Below are 18831 nucleotides of genomic sequence, written 5' to 3'. Positions count from 1 at the left end.
GAGCTTCTTCGGCGTATGCAGGAGACACTCCGGGCGTCGGGAGACCCACTGGAGAGGCGGAATGGATGCGATCTCCTTGGGCTTGGAGACAACGCTAAGCCTCAATGCCAGAGCACCTCCCCCTCCTTCTCAGATTACCAGCTCCCCACGAGAGGAGGTGCTTCCGGAGCATGGGCAGTATTCTGCCCAGAGAGCAGAGAGGGGAGAATGGAGACAAACTCCCATTTGCAGGAGAGTTTGGAGGAGACAGAATCCAACAACTGTAGGGGTAAACCTGAACCTGAGCAGTGCTGTCCAAGAGGGGATGCCAACTGGTGAGATTTCTCATTTTACAAGTGTTTCCTATATTGAAAAACCCAGAGAGGTAACCCTGGATTCCTTTTGGGATCTTGTGGCAGACTTGGCAAAATCAGTTAAATCTCAACTGAATCAGTTGGAAGAAAGATTTTAAAGTCCAAGAGACTATGGTGGAAAACATGAAAGTTGAACTTGATGATACAAAAAGCTTTTTAGAAAATATCCACCAAGAATTGAAAATATCTAAACAGATAAGAGAAACACTAATTAAGGATAATATCAATTTGAGAAGGAAGCTGGAATCCTTAGAAAATACCTCCCGAAATAATAATCTCAGATTAATTAATTTTCCGAGAGTTGCAACAATATCTCCAATAGATATAGTAAAACGCTACATGATGGAAATTTTGGAAATTTCTAAAGACATATTGTCACCACTTACTAAGGCTTATTATCTACCCACTATAAGAGATGAACAACAACGACCACAAGAAAGGGACTAGCAACCACTTGATGTTACAGCAATATTGGAACTTTCCGACATAGAAATGGCTACGTTGGCGACACTTTTGATTACAGTAGCCTTAACACCAGACAAAAACTGGTTGCTTAGGCTGTTCTTTAGAAATAGACAAAAAAAATTTATGGGACTTGAAATATTGATTTTTCCAGATCTGGCTCGAGATACGCAAAAAACATAGAAACATAGAAAGATGACGGCAGAAAAGGGCTATAGCCCATCAAGTCTGCCCACTCTACTGACCCACCCCATTAAGTCTGAGTACTAATGACCTAGTTCCTTAACTCGACCCTCGTAAGGATCCTACTAGGGCATCCCATTTATTCTTAAAGTCAATAACGCTGGTGGCCTTGATCACCTGCTCTGGAAGCTTGTTCCAGTGATCTACAACCCTTTCTGTGAAGAAATACTTCCTTATGTCACTATCGAATTTCCCTCCTCTGAGTTTGAATGGATGTCCCCTTGTGACCGAGGGTCCCCTGAGAAAGAAGATGTCTTCTTCCACCTCGACACGTCCCGTGATGTATTTAAATGTCTCAATCATGTCCCCCCTCTCCCTGCGCTCCTCTAGAGTGTAGAGCTGCAATTTGTTTAGTCTTTCTTCGTACGAGAGACCCTTGAGCCCCGAGATCATCCTAGTGGCCATCCGCTGAACCGACTCAACTCTAAGCACGTCTTTACGGTAATGTGGCCTCCAGAATTGCACACAGTATTCCAGATGAGGTCTCACCATGGTTCTGTACAGTGGCATTATGACTTCAGATTTGCGGCTAACGAAGCTTCTATTGATACATCCCATAAGTTGCCTTGCTTTGGATGAGGCCTTCTCTACTTGTTTGGCGGCCTTCATGTCTGCACTGATGATTATTCCCAAGTCTCTTTCTTCTGAAGTCCTAGCTAGTGTTTCTCCATTTAAGGTGTAAGGTTTGCATGGATTTCTGCTACCGAGATGCATAACCTTACATTTCTTAGCGTTGAAGCCCAGCTGCCATGTCGAGGACCAGTTTTCCAACGTAAGCAGATCCTGCGTCATACTATCCTGCAGATTGCTTTCACTTACTATATTACATAGTTTGGCGTCATCAGCGAATAGAGTTACTTTACCCTGAAGCCCTTGGGTCAAGTCTCTTATGAATATGTTAAAAAGGAGTGGACCCAGGACCGAGCCCTGTGGCACTCCGCTGGTCACCTCCGATGTCTCAGAGACCGTTGACCATCACCCTCTGACGTCTTCCACTCAGCCAAAAAAGGAGATGTGGATTTCTTCTTCTAAAACCAGGAGTTATAGCTTTGGGGGCGACCTTTTTTCTTCAACATCCTTGTAAATGTGTGATACAATATCGTATGAAAAAATATGTTTTCTTTGATCCAAGCCAGTTGACGACATTCTTGTCTACAGCGCCTCAGGCTTAAGAGGAATTAAGAGGGTGATATTGATTATTTGTTATCCTGTCTCAGTCTAAAGGGCCTGTTTTTTCTTCATACAGCAATTTAGTTTATTAATGTTCTTTTAATTTTTTGCTATGTATACCATGGATCCCAATTATGGACTTGAGCTGAAGTTAAGCTATATTGATTTTCTTCTTTATTGATGTTTGAGATGTTAGAATAAATACCTTATTGGCTTATCTTTATCTTTCTGTACAAGTGATACTTGATTTGTAATTTGAAAATGATAAATTAAAAAAAATAAAAAAAAATGGATGGAAAAAATTGTGTTACAATTAGTACTATTATTATGGGGTCAAGGGCGGAGCTTGGGTGGGGGCACTCGGTTGGTATTTGTTAGGCTTAGGGCAGTGGTCTCAAACTCAAACACTTTGCAGGGTCACATTTTGGATTTGTAGGTACTTGGGAAGGCTACAGAAAAAATAGTTAATAAAGAAATTACAATTTTGAAAGGTAAAACTCTTTATGGTTTATAAATCTTTCCTTTTGGCTAAGTCTTAATAATATTGTAATTTATAGCTAAAGAGATCAAGAAACTGTTTTATTTTACTTTTATGATTATGATAAATATACAGAGGGCCTGAAAATAGTACCTGGCAGGCTGCATGTGGCTCCCAGGCCGCGAGTTTGAGATCACTGGCTTAGGGGGTACTTGGCTTGAAGAGAAGTTGAGAAACACTGCACTACAACAACCGGCTCACCTTTATCCACATGTTTATTCACACCTTCAAAGAAATCAAGCAAATTGGTGAGGCAAGATCTCCCTCGCCTTGAACCTTTATGGGCATAGAGCGATCCACAAGCCTAGTTTAGATTAGAATACATATTTTACACAAACATAGATGCTTATGTGCAGGGCAGGATTAATTATTTGGTGAGCCCTAGGCATACAAGTACACTGGGCCACTGGCCCCTCCCCTCTCTGTCCCTCCTACCCCACCCCCTCCCTGTCCTTGGCCCCACCCATAGCTCTGCCCACACCTCCATTTATTTACCTGCTTCTTTTGCATCACCTTTGTTCGGTATAGGTATGAACAATGATCTTCACCAATGAGTTGGCCATGATTTTTCCTTCCAAATCTGTTGACAACAGTCGAACGAGGGCCTTGATAGCACCTTCTAAGCCTCTGATCAATTCAACTGGGATACAGTCTACACCAGGTGACTTATTTTTCAATAAAGCTTTAACTGCTGCTAAGACTTCTTTTAAAATATCTGGTTATTCTTTGGCATCAGTTTCCATTTCAGTTTCCCTAATGTTATCCTTATTGCTCTTTTTGTATAAAACTTTCTGTATATTCTTTCCATCTCTTTTTAATGCTTTCTGGATCATTCAATATCATTCCATTGGCATCTTTAAGCATTCCCAATGAAGGCGGGAATTTCTGCCACAATCTCTTAATCTCCTGATAATGCTAATCTGTTTTTTCTGTTTACATGTTCCAATTCAATTTTCTAACAAATATCCTTTCGATATTGTTCTTTGCCTTGCTGAACTTGATGCTGAAACACTCAGTTCACTTGTGATACTTTTTTCTATATCACCGGAAAGTGATTGTCTTCTTTGTTCTGCTACTTTTCTAGTTTCTTCTGAGATCCAAGATGATTTCTTGGCTTTCTTTCTCTTCTGGAGTGTTTTTTTTAAGCTTCATAACTAATGGTTTTGATGGGCAGTGTGAACAATAGGGTGGTCTACGGTAGTATGCAAAAAAAATCAACCTCGTCTCCACAAGGCTTATTTTTATCAACTTGATATGTCTTTCTCATGTGCCAAATTTCAGCTTGATTAAACAATATTTAGAGGTCACCCCAGCATGCACTGTTTGCTTGTATGTTGTATATGTAGGTGATTGCTCATAATTAGTTTGTACGGAATGGTATGAAGTACCAATGAGAATTAGGGCTCTATACAATGATGTTGAACTGTCGTCTACCCTCAGCACATTTCCCAAACAAAACTGTTGCAAATAAGGCACTCACAGCTATTTCCAGATATCTATGGTTTCTGTCTGAGAACCTAGCAACACTTGCCTTTTTTGATGACAGAATCACACCAGAAACAAAGCTACAAATGGTGCAAAATCTACAGCATCCACTTTGCCAGACATTCCATGACGTCTCATAAGTACAGATGAAAGAGAACCTGTGACATTTGAAAGTCTTCTAACGTAGAAAACAGTCATTTTTTGATTGAAGGAGAATCGGCAAAAGCAAAAATATTCCTGAAGAAACATCCCACAGAATGGACTGACGATACAGTTTAAAAGGATCTTTGGAATCGGGCATTCAAACTGACTGTTGTTAATGATGCAGCAGAACGAGGGATAAGTGTCACTGAAAAATACAATACTTTGACAACAGATGAAGAATAGAAGCTATTTGTTCTTTGGCTAGTGGCCAGCCACCAAAAATTTCCTTCTGCGTTAAAGACAGTTCTTATGTCATAGACCAGTGTCTCTCAAACTTTCGAGCCAGGGCACACTAAAGGTAGTGGTCAAGGCTCGAGGCACTTGAAAGTGTGCGGACGTCGCCGTGATGACATCAGGCGCATGCGTGATATCATCACATCAACATCTGCGCATGTGCAGAGGCCCTCCAGACGGGCCTTGAGACGCCAGCAAGGGGGTGCCAGTAAGGAAGGTGCCAGCAAGGAAGAGGGCAAGGAAGGTGCCAGCAAAGAAGAGAGAGAAGAGGTGCTGGCGCCAGCTGATTGCCTACAGCAATGTTTTGCAACTATTTCCAGCTAAGTACCCCCTAAGTCTAATAAGGATCAACTGAGTACCCCAACCACAGACCTCCCAAGCTTCGCTCAAGGCCCATCCAATGCAATTTTTTCCATTCAGTTTTCATATACACACAATATACACAGCAGATATAAATTCTCAAAACTGACACATTTCAATCACTATACTGAAAATAAAATTATTTTTCCTACCTTTGTTGCCTGGTGACTTTATTTTTTCTGTGCTTTTAAGTATTTTTCCAGTGCCTTCTTATCAACTGACTGTTTTTCTCTCCTTCACTTTCTGCCTTGCATCCATCTTTGGCATTAACTTAACATTCAATTTTTCTGCTTTGTTCTCAAAATCTACTTTTCCATGTCTTCCCTTCCTATCTCTCTCTCCTCACATCCCCGTTTCCATGGTCTGACATCTCTCTCTTTCCCTTCTTCCTCCCATAGAAGTCCAACATCTCTCTCTCTCTCCCCTTCCCAGTCTGGCATCTCTTTCCTCTCATTCCCATAATCTGGCATCTCTCTATTACTATTACTATTATTATTTCTGTAGCACTACCAGACTCTCCTCCTTCCCTTCCATTCCCTGGTCTGGTACTTCTCCCTTCCTTTAGTCATCTCTCCTTTCCCCCCCAGTGTAACATTCCTCTTTCCCTTCCTCCTCTCTGCTCCCTGCTGTCCATCTCCCAACCCTTCCTCCTTTCTGGCCCCCCTCCCAGCCCAATATTTCTCCTCCTTTCCACCAGTCCAACATTTCTTTCTCTCTTCCTTCTGCATGCTGCTTCTCCTTCCCTTCCTTCCCTCCCCCAACCAACTTCTCTCCATGAGTCCAACTTTTCACTCTCTGCCCTCTCTCCCTTCCCCTGAGTGTGACATTTCTCCTTCCCTCCTTTCTGTCCACCCCATCCATCTTGCCTTCTCCATAAGTCCAACACTTTCTGCCTCCTGCATGCTCTCTCTCTCTCCTTGCCTCTTCCCTCGAGTGACATCCCTCCTTTCCTCCCCCAACCCAACATGATCTCTCCCAATGCATCATTTCTCCCTCTCCTCCACCCTATATCCATTTTCATATACACAGCAGATATAAATTCTCAAAACTCCTCCACCCTATATCCATTTCTCCCTCTCTCATTCTTTCTGCAACAATTTTATTTCCTTCCCTCTCCCCCCCTCAGTCCAGCATATGCATGTCTCTATGAACCGCCCTTCCCTCCCTATACTACTACACCAGGGCCCCCCCAAAGGCCTGCATGTTTCCCCCTTCTCTCTAGTGTTCTCTGGCTTCCCCCCTGGCGCCTTGGTCTCACCTTCAAAGCTAATTACAGCAACCTGCAGAGGATCGCTGGTGCTGTAGCGATTCTAGCAGGCTGCCATCAGCCTCCGCAGCACATTCCCTCTGCCGCGGTCCCGCCCCCAATGTCAGAGGCACAATAATTACAATATACTATTATGCTCAGCTGTAGTTTTAAAAACAGCGAGAAGGGGTGACTCCTAAATTTTGTTTAAGTATAATTTTGTGTGTTTTTCATTTTTATATAAAGGAATAAAATTAGTCTTGTGGACAAACAAAATGTGCTAAATTATTTTTTTGACCACCCTAGTGTACAAGATCTAAATATTTTTGTAATGCTTCTGAAAGGATATAGGTAGAATGGAGGTAAGACACTGTTCAAGGAATTTGCCCAAGTAATTTAATAATTAATAGAATAGATTCCTTGGACTGAAAACTTCCTTCCAGTTAGTTTGTGTACAGCCCAGATTTTCAAAGGGAAGATTTATTTATACGAGACTCTTTTCTAAAGAGTGTCACACCTGCCCAGCTCCTGTTCACGGCAGCGAGCTGGAACACTGTGACTGTTCCTGTCCATAGGTGTATCCTTTAACCAGGGTACCCTTCAGGCCTTCTTAGGTGTCTGCCTAAGGTATAATATCAGATTCCCTGACATTACCAAAAGAAAAACAGGCAAGGGAAAAGAAACTCACACACCTCAAAATCCAGTATAGTAGAATAATCAAACAAAGGTTTTATTATGTTCACTGGTTGCGTTGAACAAAAGGAAAAATGCTTCAGCTCAGCAGACCTCAAAACAAGCACTCAAAACTATGAGGCAAAACACAAACTGTTCAAACAGAGCAAAACTTTCAAAGAAATCCAGTGTCCAGGTTTTTGGGTGTGTCTCATCTTAACCTATCGTTCCACAGCTTCTGGACTTTGTTAGCACATCTATAAACAGTCCTGTTCACCAGAGTAGTTTGGATTTAGTAACTTTCACTAAGCTGCTTCAGCTCCAGCAGCTGGGTCATTTCACAGGCATGAAAAAATTCAGAACAGAAACCCACTTTAAACCACAACTGGGCAACAAGAAACCTGGCCAGCATGTCACCTGGTTTTCACAGCCTAACGTGGCTTATCACCTACTGTAGCTCTGTAAAACTATTCTCTTCTTTAGCACAGAATTCACAAGGTCCGTGCAGGCTCTCAGCACAGCTCCCTGCTATGACTTGCAAGTAATTAATTATGCACAGCTGTGAGGAAGAACACTCTCGGCTCAGCTTGGCTGCTAGCAGAGAGAACAAAAAAAAAATGCCACAACATTTGCTAGCTTTGCACCTAAAGCTTTCAAGCAGCAATTAACAGTTCATTATCAGCAGGGAGAGAAATACAACTCCCCTTCAAACTATCACTGGCATAACTAGTAGCTTCACTACTGTGGACACAGGCAATTCACATCCCCTTACTGCTTATCAATGTCCATGGACACCTCCTCCGGTCCTACCACACTCTCCTGGATTTCCATGGGTTCCCCTGGGGTTCCTTCCTCACTCCCTGGGTCAGCAGTAAGCTCTTCTGTGTCCACCATTTGCCAGTCTACAGCCTCCTCGGGCTGTGGATGAATCTCTCCCGTTTGCCTCCAGGCTGCGTCCCCCCGGAAGCCTCCTCGGCTCCTCCTCCTCCTCCTGACTCTCTCTCAGCTGCTCTCTTTTAACCCCCTCTAATTCACCCCTCCCTGCTGCAGAGTGAGAAGGGAGAGAAAACTCTCTGCAGCTGTGCCTGTCTCAGTCACAGCTTCCTGTGCTGAGACTGGCCTTCTGGGAGCTGTAGTTTCTTAGCTCCTGGGTTAGTCCCAGTGAAGTCAGCGCTTATAACATCAGCAGGGCCAACCTGATCTGCTCTCCTACAATGGGGTTTCCTGCTCTTTTTCCCTACTTCAGTGTCAAAGCTAGGCAGAGGGCTAGATTTGTCACAAGAGACACAGAAATATAAACAAGCGCATGCACTCTCTAGCTCTCTTTTCTAGTGCTCAGATGCAGTCCTTCAGGTATTTCTCCCATCCTCTATCAGGTCTATCCACCATCATTTGCTGCCAGTTCTTTTCCTGAGCTGGCAGATCACTCACTAGTTCCACTGATTCCAAAGACCCTAGATTTGTTTCCTATGCCTTAATCGAGTGTTTCTCAACTTCTACAAGCTAAATACCCCATCAGTCTAACAAATATCAACAGAGTACTCTCACCCAAGCTCCGCCCCAGACCTGCACAAGCTTTGCCCAAGACCCTACCCCCATAATAATAGTACTAATTTTAATGCAATTTCTTCCATTCACTTTTCATATACATAGAATATAATCTTATTAATATATACAGTCGACTTCACCTAAGTGCACATTGGTTAAGTGCACGCTTCGGTTATCCGCAGCCTTCCACCATGGTCCCGTTTTTCATTAAAGTCAATAGACTCCAGATAATTGCAATTCTGATAAGCACAAAATCTGCTTATGCGCACTGATGTTATAGGTCTTACCTCTATGCGTTCATGTTACGTTCACTCCAGTTAAAAGCAATCATGTTCTCACGCTGATGAGCCACGTGTTTTGGATCAGCAGTCTAGGCCAGGCCAGGTGTTTGAACTTTTGAAAGTGCACCATGGTGTCTCGTGAAGAAAAACCTTTGTCTTTGGCTGGTCAAAAGTCATTGTCTCTGGCTGAACATGTTGATGTCTTAAAGAGACTTGACCAACGGGAGAGTCAGGTCTCTATTACAAAGCATTACAGCGTTCATCCTAGCCAGATTTCTTGGATTCACAAAAATAAAGCAAGCCATATTGAAAGACTGGAAAAACAACAGCAATCCTACTGGGAAACGGAAAAAAATTGAGAAGGCTGGAGAAGTTGAACATGCTTTGCTGCGATGGCTTGCTGAAGCTAGAGGTCATCAACTGCCAATCAGTGGGCCTCTGCTGATATAGAAAGCAGCATAGCTATCAGAAGAACTGGGCATAGAAGACTTCAAAGCAACAAATGGATGTCTGGAGAGGTAGAAGGTTCGAAATGGCTTAAAATTTAAGAAGCAGCATGGTGAAAAACAAGATGCGGATCAGTTTGGTGCAGAAAAATGGGTCATGGAAGTGTTGCAATCAGTCATTGGTGGGTATGAACCATGCAACGTTTTCAACACAGATGAGATGGGCCTGTACTGGCGTGCCATCCCTGATAGAACACTGGCTTTCAAACGCAGCGAAACTGTTGGCTTCAAGATGCCAAAGGAACGATTGACATTGCTGCTCAGTTGCAATATGGACGGTAGTGAAAAGCTCAAGCCATTGGTGATTGGGAAGAATCGAAATCCTCGGTGCTTCAAAAACATTAAACGCCTGCCTGTTGAATATGAAAGCAACAAAAACGCATGGATGACGGCGACACTGAATTGAATGGTTGCAGAAGCTTGACAATCTGATGAGAAGGCATAGAAGGCACATTGTAATAATATGTTATAACTGTGCAGCACACAGCAATGACTTACGACTAACCAACATCAAACTCGTGTTTCTGCTACCAAACACGACCACTTTGATCCAACCAATGGACAAGGGGATAATCACCAATTTCAAATGTCATTACAGGTCGCTCGTCCTAAGATATGTGATGGCAGTGATTGATGCAAGCAAGGAATACAGCCCCCGAGCTGTTGAGTCGTGAGAAAAATGACAGTGCTCGACTCTCTTCACATGGTACGGTAGGCGTGGAGTCAAGTCTCATCATCAACGATTTAAAATTGCTATCAACGAGCGAGCTTCATTCTGATGAGAGAACTGAAGCTGACACTTCGTCCATTGAATTCCCAGTTAGACTCTCGTCACAAGAGTTTGAGCTGTATGTCGCTGTTGACAATGATGTGCCCACATCATCTGATAGTACTAATTCCGATATCTGTACAGTCATAAAGGACACTGTAGACAACCAATAGTCTGATGTTGACGGGGATACTGCTACGGTCATCACGATTAATGAAACACCTGCAGAGACTGTTTCCTTCTTAGACATGCTGAAGTCCCTACACATATTGCGTTGTTATCTGGAGATAAATGGATGTCATGACTATAGACAGTTTTACAGCATCAGTAGTCAGATGCACAGCAATTGTGCAATCTGTGTGCAGAAAACAATGACTGATTATTTCAGTAGAATGTTGGTTTAAAAAAAGCTTTACAGTGTATTGCATTAGACAGAACAGTGCTGATTCTAAAAACTAAACCATGTAGAATTGTTTTACGTTTGTTTTTTGCTCAATAAAAGTTTTATTGCATTTGACTACAGCGTACTGTGATTTTTCATGACTAAAAAGTGGTACTCCAATTAAGCGCACACTCCTTTAAGCGCACATCGCGGGCCAGTCCGGAGGCCTGCACTTATGCGAAATCGACTGTAATGGTAACCACAAAATTAAAAAAACACAAAGCACATTGTATGCAGAGAAAATGTTAATTATCATTTATATTGGTGGGGGGGGGGGGTCCAAAGAGGTCAAGGCAGATTATTTTAAAATATGCAATGCCATCTCAGTAACAACTAGAGAAAATCAGACGAATATACTGTAGTACAAAACAGAGAAAGCAGATATAAATTCTCAAAACTGACACATTTCGATTACTAAATTGAAAATGAAATCATTTTTCTTACCTTTATTGTCTGGTGATTTTATGGGTCTCTGACTATGCTTCCAATATTTCTTTCTTTCTGTCTACTGACACTTTCTTTCCTCCGGATCTAATTTCCTTCCCCAACCAACATCTCTCTTTGTCCATCCATGAGTCCAACTTGTCGTCCTTTCTCCTTCACCCATATCGGCAACATTTCTCCCTCTCTCATCCTGTCTGAATCGATTCAATTTTAAGAAAAATCGGCCTCCTGATTTGATGGCCGACCCTTCCCCCCGTGCCTTCCTAAAGCGGAGCAGCAGCGCTGCCTCTTGCTGACCGTTCGCTGCCACTCCTGCTTGAGGGGGGAGGGTCAGTCAGAAAGGCCTGAATGTTTCCCCAGATAGCTCGCTTTTACCGGCTTAAGGTAATATGGCAGCCGCAGGATCGTTGGTGCTATAGCGATCCCTGCAGCTGCCCGTCATCCTCAGCGTCCTTTCTGCTACAGTCCCGCCCCTCGTCTGACGTCAGGATCACGGCAGAGGCAACGTGCCGCTGAGGATGACGGCAGCTGCAGGGATCGCTATAGCACCAGCTTAAGGTAAACGTGGGGAAGCTGGGGGGAGCAGGCCTTCGTGGCAGGGAAGCAGGCCTGTGCAGAGGGAGGAGGAGGAAGGAGTAAGAGAAGGGAGGGGAGATGCCAGACCTGAGGTGAAGAGGGGGAGGAAAGCAGAGGAGAGGTGCTGGACTAATGGAGAGAGAAATGCAAGACCACAAGGGGAAGGGTACAAGAGGGACAGATACTGCTCCAAAGTAGGTGGGCAGGGTGCAGGATGGTAGGAGAGATAGTAGGAGAAAGCCTGTACATGAGGCAGGGGATATAGGAGGTAAGGAAGAGAGAAAGAAGAAGTAGGATATGGGAAGAGATAAGATGCTGGGCATGGAGGGAGCATAGGAACAGGGACACAAGGGGGATAGTACTGGAGAGGAGAACAGGGACAGGGACACAAGAGACTTGCTGTATGAAGGGGTAGTTGAGAAAAGGAGAGATGGTGGATCTGTGGATGGTGGGGTCCATTGCTGCAGCTGCAGGGGGGATGAAGAGATGAACAAAAGGAAAGATGCCAGACCTCCGGGGGAGGAAAGGGAAATAGAAGGGGAGGACAGACATGGAAGATGGATGGTTAGCACAGAGAAAGAAGAAAGGAGAGCCTGATCAGAAGACAACCGAACCAGACCAACATTGGACCAACATGATTTGAAAAATGACCAGACAACAAAAGGTAGGAAAAATAATTTTATTTTCTGTTTTGTGATTAAAATATGTCAGATTTGAAATGTGTATCCTTCCAGAGCTGGTGTTAGACCGCGAACGTGAGCTAGGATTTAACAGAGAGAGGAAAAGTATTTTTTGTTTACACCACAGGACAAGTGTGGATAAGAGAGGGCAAAGTCGGTGAAGAGGCTATAAAATAAACCCACCAGGATGTTTGGAAAAAAAACACCCAACTGAGCAGGAAAATCGAATCGAAAAATCAATTCAATAGGCTGAATTGAATCAAATTTTTTTCCCCTGAATTGGGAAGCACTAGTGCCCACCAGTCCCATGGCCATTTCTCCTTTATCACCCCTCTCTAGCATCATGCCACATCTCTCCCTCCATCACTATGTCCAACATTCCTCCCTTATGCATTCTCTTCAATCTGTCCCTCTCTACCACCATATCCCTCTCATCCTTCTATTCCCCATGCATCTCTACCTCACTTTCTCTCTATGCTCAACAATTTTCTTTTCTTCCTTTCCCCATGTGCACAATCTCTTTCCCTCTCACTTACACACTCATTCATACCCAACAATTCTCCCTTTCTATTCCCTCCCTTTTATGTCCTAAGTTAGTGCCTCCTTCCCTGCCTTCCAGCCTTTGTCCCAAAATCGTGCCCCTCCCATGTTTCAGGTGGTTGCAGCCCTCCTGAAAGCAATAGCGGCTGGATCCAGGTGGATGAAGCCTTCCGAGAAGCAAAGGGGGCTGGATAAAGGTGTATGCAGCCTTCCAAGAAGCAAAGAGGGCTGGATCCAGGTGTATGCAGCCCCCCCTGGAAGTAATGAGGGCTGGAATCAAGTGGATGCAGCCCTCCTGGAACCAAAGACAGGTCTGCTCTTTCCTCCTTTGCTTAATCTCACCCCATAGGTGAACTGTAGGTCAGGGGGCCAGGACATAATCAGACATGCATTATCATTGTGAACCGCCATAAACTGATGGTTTGGTGGTATATAAAAATAAACTATTATTATTATTATATTATAATAGTTCAGTATGGGGGCTTGCATCATACTAAAACCAGCAGTAGCTGCCAAAGGAAAATTACACTCTGGTCTTAAGGTGGTACTTTAAAGATCTTGAGAATCCTGCTTTTATCCATGCCTAGTGTACTAGGGGCCTAGGTAAAAGTAGGATTCTCAGCCCCCCAGGAATACCTAAACCAAGATCAAACAGAAAAGAAAGCTCTATATACAGTATACAGCCCCTCACGTACATGGACAGTGAATAAACTGTACAATACGGATGGCACCATAGTACAGTATTTTCAAAAATAAAACCACTTACTAACTTTGTATCGCTAAAATAATTGTTGCTGTTGTTCTCCCTTCCCTTACCGTTTGTGGCAGCTGGTGCAATATTAACACTCTTGCTAACCCTAGGAGAGGGGGTAGTAATGATTTCGTGTGATGTAAAGTCCAGGCGGGTCCACCATGTGTTGACGTTATTCTTATCCAGCAGAGTGCTGGTGTGACTCAAAGAGGGTCCCAGACTCCAGGTACCCGGCGGATCACGCGGAGGAGTCATCACCACAATAGGACTCTCGGTCTCGGTCTCTGGCCGTGCTAGCACATGAACTGGGTTTCCTGTGGTCGATTCGCTCCACAAAACTAATTTGTCTTCTGGAGTTTCGAACGACACCGTCCCTGTCTGTGATTCACTTACACTAGGTGTGCCACTGACCCCGAGAGTCGATGAAAACGTCCTTATTACTGTACCAAAAAACAGCATCAACAAAATTAGCTGCAACTGTACTTCCATAGCAAGGATACTTCCTTTAGACTCGACGTTCTCTCCGTAGATGCGTCGCGCTTGTGTTGCTAGGCGATGGATAAATCACCGACATGTGACATAAAAACATCATTCTCACTCAGCCTCGCTCCAGATTAAGTGCTTCTTGAACGGAAAATACGCAAACGGCGGAACTCGAAATTTGGAGGGGTTTTTTTTGTTTTTTTTCCGTCGGACGTCATTTCCAGGTCATAAAGTAATATGGTGGTGCTCGGGATGTTGTGTGTGCCGCGCGGCTGGTGAGATTTGTTGCTCATCTAATAGGGGGTAATAAAGGAACAAATATTAAAATTCACATAAAAGAATTGGGGGGTACGGGGATTTAAAATTTAAAAAAGGGGAAAGCATCTATTTATCGGGGTAGAAGCGGTCACTGGGGTGTTTTTAAATACATCTTTATAAAGGTGTTGATGCTCTCAATAATCAATTCATAAAAGTTTACTTGTTGCATTTAACTCTTAGTTCCCACTTGCTTGTAAAGCACCCATGCTTGCAAAACTCTTTTTTATCCCCTACTTGTCCCGTTTGATTAGATCAGGGGTGTCAAACTCAGTCACATTAAGGGGCCAAAATCCAAAACACAGTCTAAGTTGTGGGCCAGACTCCGCCCCCATAATAGTTTTTCCATTCATTTTTCATATATGGACACACTTGATGTCAGAGAGAAGGCTTCTGGTTCAAGAGCAGGACGCACGTAGGAGCTACTGCCAGTGGCTTTGTGCACACTGGCAGTGAGGAGGAGGGAGCCGGCCACAAGATAACACTGGGACGGCAATGAAAACACTGCATTGCACCGCGGACCGTATAAAATGGCCAGGCGGGCCTTATTTGGCCCTCGGGCCTTGAGTTTGAGATCTGTGGATTACATTGTAAGCTGTACTGGGCAGGGAAATTAGTAGAGGCAAGTTGACTCAATGCTGATTTCCAAAGAGCAGCCAGGAAAGACAAGAACGACTTCCTGAATGCTCAATACATGAACCGCGAAGAAGCCTATAAGAAGGGCCACACCAGGGAATTATTTGCCTTGGTGAAACAAGTGAAAAAGCCTTTCCCAGCAAGCCAATCAATCATCAAAGACTATGATGGGAATTAAATTAACGACCAGCAGGACATCAAGCAGAGATGGAAAGAATACACAGAGGAATTATACATCAGCACTAGCACTGACTACCCTGAAGAGCTTGGGGGTCATGAGGAAGCAAAACCAAACCTATTGGAAAGTGAAATGGATTGGGCACTGAGGAAGCTGACAAAAAAACAAAGCACTTGGCATTGATGGAATCTCTGCAGAGCTGCTCAAACCTGTCTCAAGAGCCACATTGACAGCACTATACCAGAAGATTTGGAGGACCTGCACATAGCCAAAGGACTGGAAAAGATTAGTTTTTATCCCACTGCTGAAGAAAGGCGATGTACGAACTATAGAACAATCGCCCTGATCCCCCACGCTAGCAAGGTGCTTCTAAAGATCATCCAAAGGCGCTTGGGCAACATTCTAGATAGAGAATTTCCTGAAGCCCAAGCTGGATTTTGTAGGGGCAGAGGAACCCACGATTACATCACAAACTTGAGGTGGATTATAGAAAAGGTGAGGGAGTACTAGAAGAAGCTCTAGCTGTGCTTCATTGATTACACCAAGGTTTTTGACTGTGTTGAGCATGACAAGCTTTGGAAAGCACTGAATGAGGTAGAAGTGTCAGTGCACCTGATCAGGTTAATCAGATCGCTCTACTACGATGAAGAAGCTACAGTGCGAACCAGGTATGGAGATACAGAATGGTTCAAGATCAAAAAGGGTACAAGACAAGGAAGCATCTTCTCTCCTTTTCTTTACAACCTCTATGCAGAAGTAATCATGAGGGAGCTGGATTTATATGATTCACATGTTAGGTGAAAATAGGCGGAAGAACCATCAGAAATCTGAGATATGTAGATGATACTACCCTGCTGGTAGAAAGTGAGAAGGACCTCAAAAAGTTGATTCTGAAGCTTTGGCTGCGAGACATGGACACTCACGTGGGATCTCTTAGAGGAAGAGATAATGGTTACTGCAGATGGGCAGACTGGATGGGCTATTTGGCCTTTATCTGCCATCATATTTCTAGAAGAAAAATTGATGCCTTCGAGCTATGGTGCTGGAGAATATTTCTTTGAATCCCATGGACAGCTAGGATCATCAACAAAGATGTTCTTGATCATATAAACCCAGAGTTGTCCATGGGAGGCAAGATACCAGACAGAAACTTACCTATTTTGTACATGTGATGAGGGTGAATTAACTAGAAATAGAGGTGCTACTTGGAATGGTCAATGGTAAAAGGAAGCAGGGGAGACCAAAGGCCTGTTGGCTGGATACCTTCAAGAATGACACGCGAAGGAACATCAAGCAATTGAAAGAAGCCGTGGAAAATGGAGAAGCATAATGAGGACTGGCCTACAGAGTAGCCAAGGATCGGACATGACTGAATGGTTAGTAGTGTAGTAGTACTGAGCAGGGACTGTCTCTTGAATGTTGCATACATCTAGCAGTGCTATAGAAATGATTAATAGAATCATGGTCGAGTCCTAGCAACTTGATGAATTACAGATCTAAAAAGAAATCTGTTTTGTGCTAGTCCGGTAAAGTCCCATCTTGATAGTTGTTTTCAACATGTCTAGCCATCTGATAGCAGGTTGTCCTTTGATCTTCCCAAACATAATGTCTTTCTCCAATGATTGTTCTCTTATGACAGTGTGACCAGAATAAGACCATCGTAACTTCATCATTTGAGCTTCGAGTGATATAGCTGCTTTGATCGTTCCACGGCATGCATAAAATCCTTCTCCAGCACCAAAGCTCAAAAGAATCAATCTTTTTTTTTTCTGTCTTGTTTCCAGTGTCTAGCTTTTGTATCCTTAATTGACCACTGAAAAAATAAGTGCTTGGACAAGTCTGATCTTTGTTTGGAGTGTTATTTCCTTGTCTTTGAATACTTTGTTAAAAGCCTTCATTGAAGAGCAACCAGTGCTATTCTGCATAGTATTTCTTCTCTTCTAGTTGCTTGTTTACGAAAGAGCCCAGGAGATTGAAATCCTTTACAACTTCTATTCTATTGCCTTCAAGCTCAAAATCTTCATCATTTTCTGTGTTCATGATCTTTGTTTTGTTTATGCTCAGTTCTAATCCTATGTTATGACTTTTGACTTTTCTCAGTATAGAAGCATAGAAGCATAGAAGATGACGGCAGAAAAGGGCTATAGCCCATCAAGTCTGCCCACCCTACTGACCCATCCTCTTAAGTCTATACCTAGCGACCGATATTCCAGTTCGACCCTCGTAGGGATCCCACATAGGTATCCCATTTATTCTTAAAGTCCAGCACGCTGCTGGCCTCGATCACCTGCGCTGGAAGCTCATTCCAACGGTCAACCACTCTTTCTGTGAAGAAATACTTCCTGATGTCGCTATGAAATTTCCCGCCTCTGAGTTTGAGTGCATGCCCTCTAGTGGCAGAGGGTCCCCTGAGAAAGAAGATATCATCTTCCACCTCGATACGTCCCGTGATGTATTTAAATGTCTCAATCATGTCTCCTCTCTCCCTAGGTTCTTCTAGAGTGTAGAGCTGTAGTTTGTTTAGTCTCTCCTCGTACGAGAGACCCTTTAGCCCCGAGATCCTCCTGGTGGCCATCCGTTGAACCGATTCGATTCTAAGCACATCTTTACGGTAATGTGGCCTCCAGAATTGTACACAGTATTCCAGATGAGGTCTCACCATGGTTCTGTACAATGGCATTATGACTTCAGGCTTCCTGCTGACAAAGCTTCTACTGATACATCCCATCATCTGCCTTGCTTTAGATGAAGCCTTCTCCACTTGATTGGCAGTTTTCATGTCTGCACTGATGATTACTCCTAGGTCTCGTTCCGCCGAAGTACAAGTTAAAGTTTCTCCATTCAAGGTGTAATTTCTGCATGGATTACCGCTACCGAGGTGCATAACCTTACATTTCCCAGCGTTAAAGCCCAGCTGCCAGGTCGAGGACCATCTTTCCAATGTAAGCAGGTCCTGTGCCATACTATCCTGTAAAGTACATTCCCTTACTATATTGCATAGTTTAGCGTCGTCGGCGAATAATGTTATTTTACCATGAAGCCCCTGAGTCAGATCCCCTATGAATATGTTGAAAAGGAGTGGGCCCAGGACTGAACCCTGCGGTACTCCGCTGGCCACCTCCGATGTTTTAGAGAGGGTACCGTTTACCATTACCCTTTGTAGTCTTCCACTTAGCCAATCATTGACCCAAGTAGTTAGTGTTTCTCCTAACCTCCTCGATTTCATTTTGCTCAACAGCCTGCGGTGTGGGACGCTATCAAATGCTTTACTGAAATCCAGGTACACGATGTCCATAGACTCTCCCAAGTCTAGCTTCCTTGTCACCCAGTCAAAGAAGATGATGAGATTAGATTGGCAGGACCTACCCCCGGTGAATCCATGTTGATTGGGATCCCGTAGATTTCCCTCAGACAGGATCGTGTCTAATTTGCATTTAATTAAAGTTTCCATGAGTTTACACACTATTGATGTGAGACTCACCGGCCTGTAATTCGCAGCCTCTGCCCTGCAACCCTTTTTGTGTAGAGGAATGATGTTGGCTGTTTTCCAGTCCAAGGGTACTCTCCCCGTGCTTAGGGAGAGATTGAAGAGTGCAGCTAGCGGTATCGCCAGGACATCGCACAACTCCTTGAGCACTCTTGGGTGCAGATTGTCTGGTCCCATGGCCTTATTTACCTTTAGTCTTGACAGTTCACTGTAAACTTCACCTGGTGT

At 43.7% G+C, this 18831-nt stretch overlaps 1 protein-coding gene and 1 long non-coding RNA gene across 2 annotated transcripts in view; one reads left to right on the top strand and one right to left on the bottom strand.

The window, feature by feature from the left end:
* The window catches only part of TCTN3 (tectonic family member 3), a 173410-nt gene extending 159274 nt beyond the window's left edge, over nt 1–14136 (bottom strand). Inside the window, 1 exon segment of the mRNA XM_033946503.1 lies at nt 13570–14136. Within this exon segment, the coding sequence (XP_033802394.1) occupies nt 13570–13993 (424 nt within the window). The 5' untranslated portion in view covers nt 13994–14136.
* Nucleotides 14136–18831, top strand: part of LOC117361326 — a 34928-nt gene continuing 30232 nt past the window's right edge. The window contains exon 1 of the long non-coding RNA XR_004539629.1: nt 14136–14262. This is a non-coding gene — a long non-coding RNA (uncharacterized LOC117361326). The remainder of the gene's footprint in view (nt 14263–18831) is intronic.

Source organism: Geotrypetes seraphini, chromosome 5 (assembly GCF_902459505.1).
Source record: "Geotrypetes seraphini chromosome 5, aGeoSer1.1, whole genome shotgun sequence".
Lineage (NCBI taxonomy): Eukaryota > Metazoa > Chordata > Amphibia > Gymnophiona > Dermophiidae > Geotrypetes > Geotrypetes seraphini.
The sequence above is the reverse complement of the archived record's forward strand: the minus strand, read 5'-3'. Positions and strand labels throughout refer to the sequence as shown.